Genomic DNA, 17,667 nt, shown 5'->3' with positions numbered 1-17,667 from the left:
ATCTGAATTCAGTTGTAGACGTGAATTGGATTTGGGTTCCCAGTTCGATCTTGCCCTCCCACCTCCTGACTGTCAGGCTGCCCGGTCATTTCTGAGACCTTGTCGGGGACCTTTCAGCTGTGTCCCTGGAGAAACCTCATTCCCTCCCCTTCCCGTCGGTTGCTCTTAGGGTCTCCGGTGACTCGCAAAGATTTCTTCAGTCCTGCAGATTCCTAGTTCTGGGCTCCTCCATCGTTTCCGTTTGCTTCCCTAATCTCTGGATTCCTCCAGTAGTTTTGATGGCTTCTGTCATTCTTGATATCATTGTGGGTTGCTTTGTCACTGGGGGAGGCAGGGGGTGGGGGGTGGCTCATGTCTTGCTTTTAGGTCACAACCTACAGAAACACATTGGTCAGGAAGCCTTATCAGAACTTGAAAATGTTACAGACCTGCTCTCTCTGGCACATCTTGTCATTCATGCTAGACCATCACCACAGGTACTGTTGGAGAACTGGGGGTGATCTGCTAATCGGTATTTCGAAGCCCCCTAATGACTGGCGGCAACACCGCAAGATCAGTTAACCCAACCAGGACTCCCTGAAAACTGTCGACCCTCCCTGTCCTCCTGAGCTCTTCCCTCTTCTCACCCCAAGTCTTTGCTTTCTCTCTCTCCCCCATCCCTCATTCTCAGGAGTCCTTTTGCCATCCCCTGCCCCCCAGAACTTTCCTCCTCTTTCCTCTTCCTCGTCATATGTGGACTTAAGCAGAGGAGAGTATTGTCAAACTTCAGTCTGGATTAGCATTTCCTTTAAACAGACACGAGTGTAGGAATCCCATAGTTGAATGCGTAGCTGTCATGTGACGGAGTCTGAGTTTTACCTTACGGATTACTGATCCTTATTCTAAAGCAGTAAGCCTTGATGTGAGCCTTGGTCTCAGTAAGCAATGGTTGACTAATTGAGGACATTTGGAAACTTGTTAAAGAAGTCTCTGTAACAATGTCTCTTGGAAGAAGATAAGCCCTAATTTATAAAGCAGTGACACAGCTTCTGATTGAAAACCCTGCTGCCCTTTATATTTGAGAGCATTGCCAATTCTCACAATTAGTTAAATCTTTGTAAAGAGAGAAAAAGAAATCACTGCATACTTCAGTGCTCTGTGACCATCTCAGAGATTATGTGATGAACTCGGCTGTAGTGGGTGGCTAATTGGGTAAGCTTTAATCTTCACACCACCAAGTATATTGAGGATTATAGGAAATAGGAAGTTATTTAGAGGTTGAGATGGTAATGTGTCAGGAATCCTATATTAACAAGCAGACCAACTGCTAACATCAAAAGAATAGAAGAAAATGAAATGTTCACAGTTTCTTAGAGTGAGCTTTACATTTAATTTCAGATATTTACTTTTCCTTGGAGCTGCTAAAAATATATATATATACTTCCAATTTATATATCATTTCACTGTATTGGCAGCCAAGGGAGGCAAAAGAAAAATTTGCATTGAATATACCATTAAAAGTATTGCCCTTCTACCATTTTAGATCATTGAATGTTTTCTTTCAATTTAAAGCTTGATGTATAAGAAGGATGATTTCCATCTGATAGTACTGAGATTTCCTAAAAAATTATTCGTTTATACTTTGTTGCTTGAAGTTATGAACACATGATGAACCGACTCTTTCAGAAGAGGAAATCTCTGAGGAATATACTCCTGCATCATTAGCTGTGAGACAACGGATAAGCCATAATTTATCCTTTTTACTTATGCCCCAGAAATACACTAACTTTCTGGGTCATCTGGCATGTAAAGGATATGCTGAAATCAGTAAAGATGTGCTTCTCTCTCTCTTTGAGTGACCCCAAGGATAGTTGAACTAAGGTGGTATTAAGTGCAGTCAAGAATATTAAATTTCTCTGATAATTTAATAAACTAGTTAAGGAATAAAAAATGTAAATGGACGCTTTTCTTCTGAGTGCCTGTTATGAGTGGTGGCAAAAAAACCCTAAACAAAACAAACGAACAAAATCTAGTTTTTACATTTGAGCTCTTTACAGTTCAGCAAGAAAGACATGAATTAAAGATTCATACAAATACGTAAAATCAGTTCAGCAGAAAAATATATTGTGCTTTGAGGGAATATTAGTGGGGAGCTGATTTAGCTAGGGAAGCCATGTGGTTTTAATATATATTTTTTTGCAAGCCTATATTTTGTTTCTCCATCTAAATTTTAAATACCTTGAGGACGGGGACCAAAACCTAACACAATGGTTAATAACTATTTGCTCACTGAATGAAGATCTTTTGTTTTTCCAGTATCTTTTATAAATACCTAGTGGGAGTTTGGTATATAGCAGGCGCTCAGCAGATTTCTGTTGATTGAAAGGTAGACTGAGTCGGGATGTGATAGGCTGGGCTCTGTAAACCTGGGACCCTCAGGGGAATACCAGATGAAAGCATTTTTTGCCTGCCTTATATAAAGTCTGGTGGTTCTCTGGGACAGCTCCCTTCAAAGGGTGATTCAGGGTTTCCCACCATGTGGCTGTGCTGTGTTTGACACGAGACCGCCATGTTCGCTGTGAGAGGAGAAGAGAGAGGGTGTGGAGGCCTCACCCCCTCTCATATGCCATCGCCTAGAAGTTGCGTATGTAGCAGCCCGTTGGCCGTAACCAATCACATGGCTCCAACCTGCCTGCCGGGGAGGCTGGGAAATGTAGTCTTTGACTACGCTCACAAAGAGGCGCATGAAATGCGACTTGGGGCAACCCCTCACTTTTTGTCTCTGCCTCACTGATTATTTGGGATGGTTTGATGGAAAGATAAGTAACTTTGGTACATAGTCTGCCTACTTTCTCAATTAGCGGAGATTAGAATCAGAAGTTAATAGAGGCACGTGAGGTGGGCTGAGAGGTGACCCTGATGGGGTTTGTTCGCCTTTTATAATGCTCATTCTGAAAGAGTTCAGGCAGGGGAAACAAGACAAATTCAGTGCAAATGGGTATATACAGTGAAGACTAGAAAGGGAGGTTGTGTCTGCAGCAGTCAGAGGAGGAGAAAGACCAAGGAAAGCACCTAAAAGGTCTGGAAAAGAAGACGGTGTTTATTGTTCTTACCCTCATCAAGGGGGTGCCTGGTTTAGCTCACGCATTAGTATTACAGCCACGATGCCCTCAGCTGCAGGGAACAGATAACCCTACGCAAAACCACTTACATAAGGAAAAATACCTCTGTATAATAAATTACAAGTTAGAGAATTGAGAGGGATGGTTAATTCCACAGTCGGTGATGATCCAGGTTCTGGCCATGTCTTTGTTTTGCCTTCGTCTTCAGACCGACTCCTCTTGGTCGAGAATACCTGTAGAAAGTTCCCAGCCACACTCCAGACTTCAGTAGGAGAGGAAGGAGGGTGTGTCTTGCATAACTAATGTATTCACGTGGCTGAGACATTCTTTTTTCGAAACTTTCTATTTTTTTTTTTTTTGAAGATGTTGGGGGTAGGAGTTTATTTATTTTTGCTGTGCTGGGTCTTCGTTTCTGTGCGAGGACTTTCTCTAGTTGTGGCAAGCCGGCGCCACTCTTCATTGTTGCGGAGCACAGACTCCAGACGCGCAGGCTCAGTAGTTGTGGCTCACGGGCCTAGTCGCTCCGCGGCATGTGGGATCCTCCCAGACCAGGACTCGAACCCGTGTCCCCTGCATTAGCAGGCAGATTCTCAATCACTGCGCCACCCAGGAAGCCCGTGGCTGAGACATTTTAAAAGCACTTAACAGTGTTCAGTGAAAAGCCTCCCTCCTGTGTGCCCCCCTCCTCAACAAATACCAGTGTTAATAATTTTTGGTATATATTTCCAAGGTTCTCTTGAATATATGGCCAGCAAATAGGAATATTTTCTTATTTCCCTCCATCTTTTACACAAACGGTAGCATACTACACAAATTATTCTACAGCATTCTTTTGTCATCTAAATATCCTGGAGATCTTCCCAAACCAGCACATGAGGTTTTGTCATTAGCTTTGGAGTTTTTTTTTTTTTTTTGAAATATGAGGGTTGATGTTGTAATTGAATCCTCTGTCATTAGTTTTTTTTATAGCCTTATATTTCATTGTATGCACTATTGTAATTTAACTAGTTTCCTATTGATGTGTATTGTTTCCACTCTATTACATTTGTGTATATATATTACATAGTTTTTTTTTCTATTACAAAAATACAGTGGTGAATAACCTTATACATAAGGGGTTTCATATGTGTGAAGGTCTAGGTCTATCTCTAGATAAGTTCTTAGAAGAAGGATGGCTGGGCCAAAGGATATATGCATTTATAATTTTCATAGAACCAGTTTAACCTTGTACTAGCAACTTATGTGACTGCCTATTTCCATACAGTCTTCTCCAAAGAGTGTTATTAAATTTTGTATCCTATTCCAATCTAGTATATGAAGATAGTTCTGATGTTAAATTTTTGTTAAATTTGTTTCCTCTGTTAAATATTTGATCCATTTGGAATTTGAAGAGTACGAATCCCACTTTTTCCCTATTTGACTATTTTTGTGACTGACTACATTTTTTTTTACTGAGTCATCCACCTTCACAAATTCTGAGATGAGATTTATCGTATAATACATTCGCATACATGTTTGGATCTATTTCTGGACTTCGTAAGGCATTTCATTGATCTCTGCTAATACCATTTTGTGGCTTTATTATAAGTTTTAGTACATGATAGGGCTAGTCTTCTGTCATTGTACTACTTAAACAATTTTCATTTAAAAAAAACCCTCAAAATCAGCTAATCTAATTCCAAAAAAGAGAAATAACTGTTTTTTAAAAATTGGGGTTACATGAAATCTTAATCCTTTATAATGTTGAATTTTCCTACCCAAGAATATGGGTTTTTTTTTTCTGTTTGTTCAAGCCATCTTTCAGGCCTTTCAGATGTTTTCTTCAAATACACATTTCTGGTTTAATTTATTTTGAGGTATTTTATCGTTTTGGTGGTAGTTTTAAATTCAGTTTTTCATTTCGTCATGCTTTTTGATGTTTATATGAAAACTGGATATCTGGATGCTATTATATGTAAACAATCTAATTCTGATTGTTTTCAGTAGTTTTTCTGTTGATTCTCTTGTATTTTCCAGTTATTTTCTAAGGGGGGAGAAAAAACACCTCCTGGAAGCTTCACAGTAGACTTTGGCTCAAAACAGAAGTAGGCTAGGATTGTATCACATGCTATGTTATACCAAGAGCCGTGGTGGAACGGAGTTGCCATGATTGGCTTGGTTTATTCAGGATAGATACATCCCTGAACTGAAACTGAGGACAGGCTTATGTTCCCTGAGCAGTGGAGCCTTGAACAAAATTGAATTCTGATAACAAGGGAGAAAGGACATAGAGATGTTGGGTGGGACCACTGTACCACCCCTCCTCTGTGTTCCCTTAGCAACAGTGACTCTCTTCATCTTGAAGTTTCTTCTGACACCAGAGACTCCAGGTTCCTCACTACTGTGACCTCAGTAAGTTCTTGAAATCCCAGAGAAGTGGTAGCTCACTGGCCTTCTGGGTTATTTTATTTAGGTTCAAGTGGAACTTGGATAATTGCCTTAAATCTCTAGTTCACTGTTTAAAGAAGCTGGGTTATTTACTCTTACCTGTATTCCTGAAGAGGTTTAGGAGAAGTGCTTTCGAAGTAGAACCCAGTTTCAACAGCAACACATTTATACAGTTTCATAGAACTGGCTGCTTCTGTGGACAGATGATCTTGTGCATTTTGTTAATTATTGTTTAATTCCATTTGGGAGGTAATAGCTTCTGACTTTGTCTCCATGTTCTGAAGAAACATAGGTTAAATAGGTTAATTTGTTGCAGGGACTGATACTTAGGGACAAGAGGGAGTGTTTGAAACATGGACCGACTTGAAAAATTTGGAATATATGTTGCCTTAGCAGTTTTTTTTCTGTATTAACTACTGGTCTGATACTAGCCATGCACAGTGTACGGTGACCATGTTTTCTTGGGGGGAAAAACTGGATATGTCATATGACCAAGTATTTCTTTTGACTTTTCTGGAAGAGGCAGTTTGGTTGATAGTGTCAGGCCAAAATGTTGATGCTTTGGGATGTTCCGGTGGTTAATGGGAACGAATAGAATACTTGCTTTTGAAAACATGTAAAACATAAATTTACTTTTAAAGATGTTTATCACATATAAACACCCAACTGTACAAAAAGGTTACCGATGAAAACTGGAGTGCCCTCCCACTTCTGGCATGCATTTTCCCTTTTCCTCCCTGGAGGCAGCAACTTCTAACAGTTTTGTGTATCCTTCTAGAAAGGTAATACACATGTATAAGGATACACATCTCCAGTCACTCTCACCCTTTCAGTTTTTAGTGTGAATTATAGTGTAAAATGTCCTCTTTACTGTGCGTTACCTTTTTTGTCTAGCAGTGTATCTTGGGGCTTATGAAGTAGGATGTTTAAATAGTACTCTTAAATATCTTGAAATTGTCTCAAACTTGACAGAATAGCTCTTTTGAAGTGTTTCAGTTATGTATACTAACAAGACTGATTATCACTTGAAGGTCATTTAGCCCAGATTTTTTTTTCTCCGTGGGCTAGGAAAGGAAGCTCTGTTAGCAGCTTGACTTCCAATTTGATACTAATGGTAAAGAAGGATTATCCATTTGGATGACTGATCAAGGGAGTGAACCCAGAGACGTTAAGACCTAGGTAAATATCAGTCGTTGCAATCCCCACACTGTTGCTCAAGTCAGTGAAGGTGGCCAGTTATCACTGTGTGATACAGCATGGTCTGTCCATGAGCTCGCAGCAGCAACCTGGTAGTTCCTCTCCTAGGAAGATCTTGAAAGCTGGACAACAAAGACATACCAAATGAAAACAAACTTAAAAGGTGCTATTTATAACAGTATTTTAAAAACAGGAGATATGTAGGAATAAGTCAAATGAAAGTATGAAACCTCTATACTAAAAACTATAAAGCATTTAGAGAAAGGAAGGAAAACCTAATAGAGGGGTAACCATGTTCACAGATTGGGAGGACTCCGTACTGTAAAGATGTTAGTTCTCTTAAAATTGATCTGTAGATTCAGAGCAAACCCGTTTAGATTCCCCAGCCAGTTTTTTTGTTGTCACTTAAGCTGATTCTAAGGTATATATGGTAATTTTGAAGAGCCAAGGCAATTTTGAAGAAAAAAGTTTTGAACACTCACGTAATCATTTATCAAGACTTAACCGTAAAGCTGCAGTGTGGTGTTGGCACAAGGACAGGCCAGTAAACCAGTGGATCAAAATAGAGTCCAGAAACAGCCCTCCATACACATGTTGTCACATGATTTATGACAGGTGACACTGCAGTGCAGTGGAGAAAAGATCTTTTCAATAAATAGTGTTAGGTCAGCTGAATGTCCACATGGAAAAAAAACAAATCTTAGCCTCTACAGTCAACCTTCCATGAAAATCAATTCCAGAACGATTGTAGACCTAAATGTGAAAGGTAAACTAAAACTTTAAGAAAATGTAGGAAGATATCTTTATGACCTTGAGAATAGGCGAAGATTTCTTAAACAGAACACAAAGACTGAATGTGAAGGAGATGCATGGTAAATTGGATTTCATTAAAATAAATTCTGTGTATCAAAAGATAGCACAGAGAGAGTCAAAGCCAAGCCGTAGAATGGGAATCTAGATTTGCAGTGAATCTATCTGGCACGTAAGATATATTTGACACGGAATATATAAAGAGCCCCCATAAATCAAGAAAAACTCCTTAGGGAAAAAATAGGCAGACAACTTGATGTTGTACTTGACAAAAGAGGATGTCCAGTGGCTGAACACATGAAAAGGTATTCAGCCTCTCCAGTCATCAGGAAATTGCAAACTAAAACCATGCTGTCATACCATTACGCCTGCCAGATTGGCTAAAATTAAAATTACAGATGTCTCAGGAGTTACTAAGATGTGGAGCCACTGGAGTTCTCATGTCCTGCTGGAGGGACCATCATTTTACAACCACTCTGGAAAGCTCTCTGAAAACTGTACTAAAGACATGTACGTGTTGATAGCATCCTTCCAAATAGTCCCACCTGGAAACAACCACTGAACACCAACACTGTAGCGGATAAATACATGATGGCGTATTTTATACAATGATCCTAATGAGAGGAAACGATCTACAGCCACACACCACACACTGGATGCATCTCACAAACACAGCACTGGGTGAAATAAGCCAGGCAGAAGCTTGCGTACCATATGGATTCCATTCCTATAAAGGCAGGCCTTGTATATGGTGTTATCAGTAATGAAAGTGGTTCCCTTTGGGGGAAGTAGTGACCAGAAGGGGGCATGGGAGGTCCTGGGGTTCTGCTTACGCTCCGTTTCTTATCCTGGGTAGTGATTAACTGGGGGTGTTCACTTTGTGAATTCTTTGAGCGCTACGCTTCGGTTTCTTTGCCTGTATGTTCTACTTGAATTTAAAAATTCGTGAATACACATGTATACACACTTTTATGTAATACATATGTATATATACTTATAAGTATACTTACATATACACGTATACTTACAATATATAGCATAATGTATACTTACGTTACATATATGCTTAGCGTATATATTACATATGTATGTGTATGTATACGTATATAGCCATGTATACTTATGTATAAGTATACGTGCATATATACACTGAGACGCTTGTGTATCTATCCGTACGTGTGTGTGTGTGTATGTATGCACACACACAGCTATGTCTTGAACAGGCCACAAGATGGAGATGTAAGTCAATAGAAGGGGAGACATACTCAGACCTTTCCAGTTCCTAGATTTTTAAAAGTTAGGGTTCTCCTCCCTTGAGAGTGAGGAGAGAAGGGTTGATTGCTTGGACTGTCCAACTTTGGAGGAGGAATCGCTTACCGTTCAGTTCTCTTTCATCTTTACCCCCCTCCTCTGTGTCACCGCAAACCCATTTGTCATGTTTAAACTTCCTCCTCAGGGCCTCTCTGTAGACTTTTTCCCCGTCCATCTGCAAGCTGCTTATTCTTGTTTCTTTCCCCCTCTTTCATCTTCCTTCCTTTTCCTGTCACATCTTTCTCTTCCATTGCTCTTCTCCCCCTGGAAAAAGATGTTTGGTTTTGGCATTTCTTGGTTTTAGTTTCTGCTTCCCATTCTTAATTTTGAAAGAGAGGAACCCTTTCAGTGCCTTTGATAGTCTTCACTGAAATGGTCTTTACTTTTGTGGGTCTTGGCTGCCTTATCAGCTCTCCTTCCCTGGTTCTCCCGCCCTATGGGGAAATGACTCATCTTTTATTGAATTTAAAACAAATTATCCACACGATACACACTCATGATAACAAGTCAGTCTACACTGAGGTATGACCCAAAGTTAATACCCTCTCCCCCTTCCTTCCCTCCAGTGTCATTCTCCTGATGTAACCTGTGTTAACCTCCCCACATTTATCTGTGCTTGTACAAATATTTACAAGTGTAGTTACATGAATATGCATTTTCCTTTCCTATTTTGTGGAAAAAAAAATTTTACATATTACTCTGTAATTTAGTGTTTTTCATTTAAATTTGGGCATTCCTCTAACAAATAGATTTAACAAAATTCTCTTCAATAGCTGCATTATTTCACGATAGAAATAGGCAGTCACTTTTCCAGCCACTCCCCATTTGATGAATATTGGGTGGTTTAGTTTTTTGCCATTACAAACAATGATGTGGTAAATATTCATGAAGACTGTGGCTTCTACCTCTATAAGACAGATTCCCCTAAGTGGGGTTATTGGGACAAAAGGGATGGGTGTTCAAAATGTAACAGGGTCTGCCATGTCTGTTTCTTAAAAGTTATAGTGCTTTACGTTTCCTCTGACGGTATATGGGAGAGCCCATTTCCCTACACCGTAGGTGTTGGCAGGTGTTACAGAACTGGTTGGGTTATGCTGATCTGATGGGTGAGAAATGGTATCTTGTTTTGAATTGCAATCCTTAACTACTGGTACAGTTGTGACTTTTGATGGGGAAAATAAAAAGATTTCCTACTTCTGCATGATTACTTTTATTTTTTTTGCGGCGTTGGGTCTTCATTTGCTGGGTGTGGGCTTTCTCTAGTTGCGGCGGGCGGGGGCTGCTCTTTGTGGTGCGGTGGCTTCTCGTTGCAGAGCACGGGCTCTAGGGGCATGGGTTTCAATAGTTGCGGTGCACAGGGTCAGTAGTTGTGGCTTGTAGGCTTAGTTGCTCCACGGCATGTGGGATCTTCCCGGACCAGGGCTCGAACCCGTGTCCCCTGCATTGGCGGGCAGATTCTTAACAACTCCGCCACCAGGGAAGTCCTCATGCATTACTTTTAAATGATAAAACTCACTTGGGAATTGAAAAAGGAAGCAAATTCCTGGCAGTGAATAAACAGGAAGAAGAAAGGAGTTACCTATACACACTGTATTGTAAGTTATGTTGACTCATTTTTTATAAAGCCTCTATAATACTCTCCAACTTGTGCTTCTTATAAGTGAAAATTGTAAAGAAACTGAAAAAAGAAAAAAATTCTCTTGTCTATTAAAAGAAGGACTTCCTTGGTGGCATAGCGGTTAGGAATCCGCTTGCCAATGCAGGGGACACAGGTTTGAGCCCTAGTCCAGAAGATCCCACGTGCCGCGGACCACGGAGAACAGTCCGTGATGGTTTATAAGTATGTGCTAAATGATGTGGCCTGGGCCATAAATGGTCTAGGAGATTGGAGAAGAGAGAGATCCATGTGAGGTGGAGGAAGTTGAGAAGAACTGGATGGAATGAGACTTGAGATCGCCGTTGTGGAGTGAGTAGGGTTTATACCGCTTACGGCTTCCCTCGTTCTTTAACCCTACTCTTTCCAGACCTGTAATTTCCATACCCATCTGTGTATTGGTGCCTGGGTGGTTGCATAAAAATTCACCTGAGGGAGACTACAGATTTCTGGGCCTTGGCTCCAGAGGGAGAGGATGCCATGGTTATTATGAATTTGAGTTTTTGGATATGAACTAGGTTGATAAGAAACAAGGTTATTGAGGTGGAAGTGATGACTGTATGGGCGGTACTTTTGTGCATCTCGAGCATATACATTATTCACACCCTTCAACAGTTTCAATGCCAAATTTGGATTTTTGTACATCAGCTGACAAATATAAAATTCTAGCATAGAATTTTTAACACTGTAGAGCATTGTAGTGTTTAATTCTACTCCCTTCCAGCCAATTTCATTTTACTGGACTTGCATCTTTGTCCAGAGAACAGTGTTAATTTGCACAACTAATTGAATATTTTAGTGCCTTGTATCTTTAAATGAGTGAGAATGGAAACACATATAAAGGGGAAAACAGGTTGAGGCAAAGATGGAAATCACTGGGCACGCCTAATGCCTAAATGCAAATTGTCAGCCTCATTGGGTTCTCATTGGATTTATCATTTAAGTGTGTTTGGTCCTGCAGAACAAAGTGAAAGAAGATGTAGAACATTTGTTATTGAAATGAGTGTCGAAAAGGCACAACAGAAACTCCCTTGTAATATGGAAGCATATTGTTGACTTTCACTCTTTCTGTTTCTAAATGTGTTTTCAAGACTCCACTGTGTAATAAAGTAAGGAGCTGCTTGTAATAAATGGTAATTATTGGTTAACATTTATTTTGTACTTTAATCGCTAACCAGCAGATGGCGCTCAGTCACCAGACATCTGGCAGAGTAGCTAATTCATCTTTCACTTAGAATTCTTAGGTTTTTATACACCAAGGTCGTAATACAGAGCACAGAAAACTACTTAGTATCCTGTGATAAACGATAATGGAAACATAAAACGTCTACATGTGTATAACTGAGTCACTTTGCTGTACGGCAGAGATGAGCACAACATTGTACATCAACTATGTGTCAATTTAAAAAAAGACAAAACCTAAGAATTCTGTGGGGTTTTTTTTTTCCAATCACCCGTTCCTGTCCTCCTTCGACTTTGCAGGTACCATGACAGTGACATTAAGGTCAAAGTAAAGAATTGTTCCCTTTGGTTTTATTTGCTTGATTTTAGATTGCCTGGATGACTCGAGAACAGCACACAGAGGTTTCTCAAATTCAGGTCAGAGGCCAAAATAATGACTTCTGATGGCCTTTCCCCCCCCCCGGACTTGTGTTCTTCTGTGAGCTGTTTTGTTAAGTTTTACTGTTATATTTAAAACTTCTTACTGGTAACGTTTAGCCAGCAGTGAATAGGGAGAAAAATGAGAGTGGTTTACAATTAAAAAATTATTTGCTTACGGTAGATTTTAAAGATGCTGTTGTGAGACTTGCCTTGAATGACATGTAAGTAAGAGATTTTCCTTGCTTGAGGTCTTACTGTTCTGGATTAATACTAATTAGTCTAAACAAATTGAATAATCTTTATTCAATTAGTTAACAACAACAAAAATTTGAGTACTTTGCAAAAGGCTCAGTGTTAGGCATTTATTGTCCCTGGAGTACCAGCTTCCTGAGGTCAGGTACTTGTCTCTCTTGTTCTCTTCCAAGCCCCTAGATTCATGCTGGCACATAGAAGGGACTCAGTAAGTGTGTGTAGGATGGATGGTTGGATGAATAGGTGGATGGGATACAAAAACAGAATTGGGCAGAGTACTGGACTTAAGTTAGCTGTCTAGTAAATATGGCCACAAGTAGCCACAAATCCATAGCTTATGATCTTGACAGCAGTTTTACTTTGGGGTTGTTACGGGAGTTATGTCGAAATCTGAGAAAATCCCGAAAGGAAATGAAACATTTCCCTAAGTTGTGTCAATTCTCCAAGTCACCCAGTTTGGAAATCTTGATCCTCTGTCTCCATTCTACTCACCAGCACTTGTGGAGCTTTCCTTTGAATTGCTGGGTGAATCGTCCCTTCCCTGCCATTCCATCTTGGCATTTCCCTCATCCAGACCCCCATCCCCTTCTGCCTAAATTGCACTAGCCTTCTGGTCTACCTCCCTGACTGCGGCCTCTCCTCAGTGTAAGCCAGCCTGGATATTGTTGCCAGATTTTGCCTTTAAAGAATGTATGTCAAAGGAAACTATTTCTGATTGAAATTTGAGCCTCTGTGCATCTTTATATTCATGGAAAGAAACTAGCTGAGAAAGCTTTGAGACGGGAAATCACCCTTTCAGACCATAGCAGCATTTTCACATCTACAGGCAAGTCTAGTTACAAAGCTCTGTAGACTCGATTCAACTCACTGACACCCTAGAAATATCATCTCTAGTCCTGACTGCAAACCTCTCTGTGGCCTGTGAATACTCAAACACCGATGTTTTTTCAGACAAAACAAACACTTTTATGGTCACTTTGACATCTTTTGGAAATGCTAAGAAAAGCTGCTTCTTGGAATCCACTGCTTTTTCAATTCTATATTCGGTTGATAAGAACACCCTCCCTGTGAACTCTAACAAGTTTCAACTACATTTGTCAGCAGAAAAACATGGATTAACTGCAACCCCCCCATATTGTCATAATTTAATAATGTGTATCACTTTCTTTTGGGGATAAAAATGAAATATTTTTACAGTGTCAGAAGGGACTAAAACTTTTTGGTCAAATCTTAAGACAGATATCTAACCTGTTTAGTAATGTGACATTTATTTGATAAGTTCCATTTTATTAGATAAGTTCCATCTTGAAAATATGGGTAAAAATGATGGATTTATTTTTAAAAACATTTCAAGTCTACCCTAACCTCAGAAGCGTAGTATTTAGCATTTCCTTTCTTTAACTGACTTTTCAAAGGAGAAACACTCCTTCATTGTCCTTCCAAAAGTGGGCTTGAGCTGCAAGGTGTTTTAGTGACAGAATTCCCGTTCAAGTTAAAATTCTCTCCATCTGCTTGAACAACGTCAGTCTTTGCTGCTAAACTCTTGAAGGCAGGTGGCAGTTAAGATTTCTTTTGCCTTTTTTTTCTTTTAATCTCAAAATAAATGTTAAATATCCCTCTCATTTTGTCTCTCGCTTAAAAAGCTCAGTGGTTTTCTTAGTTCTGTTTCATAAACCCGTACTGAATGCTTCTCCGGCGTACTCAGAGGAACTGTCTTTCTGGTCCTAGGGATATAAACATGACTGTCATGTGGCCTCTTTCCTTCCAGAGCTCATAATTTAGGAAGGGAGACAGGTGAGTAAATAACTAACTACAATCCTGCTTGATAAATGCCACGTTGGAGGTTTTGCACGAAGTGCCGTGAGAGCACCAGGAGTGATGGATTTAAGGGAAGAGGGGGTGGGGACGGGAATCGGGAAAGACTAAACAGCAGAAGTGACATTTGAGTTGAGCCTTGGGGGATGAATAGAATTTTGCCAGATGGACAAAGGGGTGTGGGGGTGGGGACCCTCCAGACTCATACAAAAACATGAGAGTGTGAAAGTTTGTGCCTTTGTCTGAGACGTGGTAAGAGTCTTAAGGCTGAAGGAAGAGTAGGGTTATGGAAGGGGGTGTCGGGAGATGACGTTGCAGAGATCACTGGGGCCATGTTGTAAAGCTTAAGTTTGACCTGTAGCTTCTAGGGAGTCGTGACAGTTTTAAAATAGGGGAGATCTCCGGTCTAGAAAGATCGTTCTGGTAGCAGAGTGTAAGGGGATTTGAATCAGGGTGACTGGGAACAAGGAGACCGGTTGGAGGCTATGAGCTTCTTCTACATGAGAGATGATGAAATGAGGCATGGACTTGAGAACCAGCTCCAAGGGAGGTCTTGGGAATTGATGAGATGTGGCCGGGGGGGTGGAGGTGAGGGGGGGTTGGATGACTTGGGAATACAGTGATGCCGCTAGAGAGGATAGGAGAAGAAACAGCTTATGAGGTGAAGGTAGTGAATCTGATTTTGGGTGTGTTGAATTTGGAGTGGAGTTCCCAGCTGGAGAGTCCTAAAGGAAAATGCATAAATGTAGATAGAAGAGCCTGTAGGGAGATGGTGTGGGTAGAGAAATTTGAAAGTCGGTGATTTTTCAATCAGGATGAGGGGTGGGAGGACCTGCCTCCCCTGGATTGTGATATGTGGGGTTTCTTTTTAACTATTTGTACACCGTTCCTCCCCCACCGTCAGATTTCTGATAGTGCCCTGCCAGGGCGGGAGCCCCCAGGTGAGAATCCACCACCATGGTGACTCAAGAGAATATGGCCCGTTTCATTCATATTGGGGAGTAAAAATGGTGTAAGCACTGCTGGCATCTGTCCTTACAGCCTGAAACCACAGATAAAAGTGCCCAGGGAGAGACAGTATAGCAAGAAGAGAAGATCTAACTAGAATCCCTGAGGCACACTTCTATTTAAAGGGCAGATGGAAGAAGAGGTACCTGCAAGTTACAGAGAAGGACCTGCCCGTGGGAGAGAGTGGCATGGAAGGAGCTGAGGGAGGAGGGGTTTCCTGGATACTGGAAGAAGGTCAGCAGTGGCCAGTGAGGCCTGGAGGGACGGGGGAAGTGAGAACTGGCACGAGGTTTTGGCAGTAAGGAGGTTATGGTTGAGAAAAGCCTCAGCAGTGTGATGGGGTAGAAGTTGGATCACGGGGGCTGAAGAGTGAACCCCAAGGGTCAAGAAGTGGAGCTGGTGAGCACGGTCCATTCTCTCTTTTTTTTTTAATATTTGGCTGCTTTGCGTCTTTGTTGCTGCTCACAGGCTCTCTAGTTGTGGCGAGTGGGGGCTACTTTTCGTTGCGGTGCACGGGCTTCTCATTGCGGGGGCTTCTCTTGTTGCGGAGCACGGGCTTTAGGCACGCAGGCTTCAGTAGTTGTGGCTCACGGGCTCTAGAGCACAGGCTCAGTAGTTGTGGCGCACGGGCTTAGTTGCTCCGTGGCATGTGGGATCCTCCTGGACCAGGGCTTGAACCCGTGTCCCCTGCATTGGCAGGTGGACTCTTAACCACTGCGCCACCAGGGAAGCCCCTCATTACCATCATTTTAAAAATCCTATGAGTCATACTATAGAGTGAGTGGCTGTTCCCATCTGGGTAGAAATGGTCGGATATGGTTTCATCCACAAGATGCTCCTCACAGTTTGCACAGAATGTGGGCAGGTGGAGGCAGAAGGGGAAATACCTGGAGTGAGAAGGATCCTGTAAACATGGGACTGAGGCCAGAAGTGTGTGTTCTGTGTTCCTGGGCCAGCAAGGAGCCCAATATGTCTCGTGCAGAAGGAGCGTATGGGTTACGAGAGGGAGTCAAGATTAGGATGGATAATTCAGAATTGGTGTTATAAATGCTATGCTATATTCATAGACTTGGTTTTGAAACCCTGCATGTGTTTCCATCTGAGCAGCCAAATACGAAATAAGAAAGTAAGTGGTCATTTTTAATGCTAGGGGCATTAAAAAACCTGTAGGTTTAATGCTAGGGGCAAAAAAAACCTGTAGGGGCAACGTTATATCTTCTCGAGAAATAATATTTGTGCCTTTGGTGCCACCTGTGAGACAGACTTTGTCCTAATAGAAAGGCCACTTCCATTTGGCCTTGTGTTTTGAAATTTAAGACCTTCATTTATGATTATTGACTCAGATGTCTCATGGAGGATTAGTAAAACTATTATGCGCTGCCACAGTCTCCTTTACAGGCTGTAATTCTCCTGGGGACCAGGCTTGGGCCTTATTTATCTGCGTATCTCTTCCAGCACTGAACACAGTTGCTGGCATAAACTAAGCATGCAATAAATTGCAGTCGAATTGAATTTTCAAAGCAGGCGAGGCTAGCCCCCTCGGCACTCGTGGGAGTGATTTGCAGCAGAGCTATGCCTTTCGAGTTACGTAACGCCTGTAATCTTGTTCTCAGGTCCAGCCTGATGACTGGAGGGGCCAAGCGAGGAGGACCCAACCCGTGGCTCTTCGAGGAGCCGGAGGAGACCAGAGGCTTGGGTTTTGACGAAATCCGGGAACAGCAGCAGAAAATTATCCAAGGTACTAAATACCCCAAGAGCGCGGGCTCAGAAACATTGTCAGATCTGTTACCATAGCCTTGGGGGTATCCCTCATACCCACTGAAAGTCGGAGGTAAAACTGTTGCTCTTGGAGAGCTCTTGGCGCTTTTGTGCCTCAGGGTACCTGAAGATCAGACAAACGCTGTTGTCCATCCAGGTAGCTCATGGAAGTAGGGATTCTCTCCTGGGAGAAGGACAGAGCAGTTCTGAGTCTGATCAGTCCAGGTGACTCTGAGGCGTGTGCCCCCTCCCTGTTCTCCACGATTGGGGATCATTCTCCAAAGAAAAAGACTCCATTTTCTTCACATATAAGTCAATTTGTTTTATTTTTTACTTTTTAATTTTTTATTGGAGTAAGGTTGCTTTACAATGTTAGTTTCTGCTGTACAAAGAAGTGATTTTGGCTTTTACCTTCAAGTTCATCTTGCCCAGTGGCTTTTAAAACTGCTAATTTCTTCTCGTCGTTAATTTCAGAAGTAACGCCTATTTGTTATACAAAGTTTAAACAATATAGGGATATATAAGGTGAAAAGCTGTATCTATTGTTTCTCCGATCTCAAACTGTAAACAGACTAACAATATATTTCCTCAGGCTTTTTTCTATACATATATACTGTATATTCAGTGTAAGCACACATATATTTTACATAAATGAGATCATGATATAGATAATTCCACAGCTTTTTAAAAAATTTAATACGTGTGATAGACATTTTTCATGTCAGTGTTACA

General features: G+C 41.3%; 1 protein-coding gene across 1 annotated transcript in view; it reads left to right on the top strand.

The window, feature by feature from the left end:
• STX8 (syntaxin 8) overlaps window positions 1–17,667 on the top strand; it is a 239,952-nt gene that overhangs the window by 26,770 nt on the left and 195,515 nt on the right. The window contains exon 5 of the mRNA XM_059998072.1: window positions 16,791–16,915. Coding sequence (XP_059854055.1) covers window positions 16,791–16,915 — 125 coding nt within the window. The remainder of the gene's footprint in view (window positions 1–16,790; window positions 16,916–17,667) is intronic.

Source organism: Delphinus delphis, chromosome 19, assembly GCF_949987515.2.
Source record: "Delphinus delphis chromosome 19, mDelDel1.2, whole genome shotgun sequence".
Lineage (NCBI taxonomy): Eukaryota > Metazoa > Chordata > Mammalia > Artiodactyla > Delphinidae > Delphinus > Delphinus delphis.
This window is presented reverse-complemented; position numbering and strand designations above follow the sequence as displayed.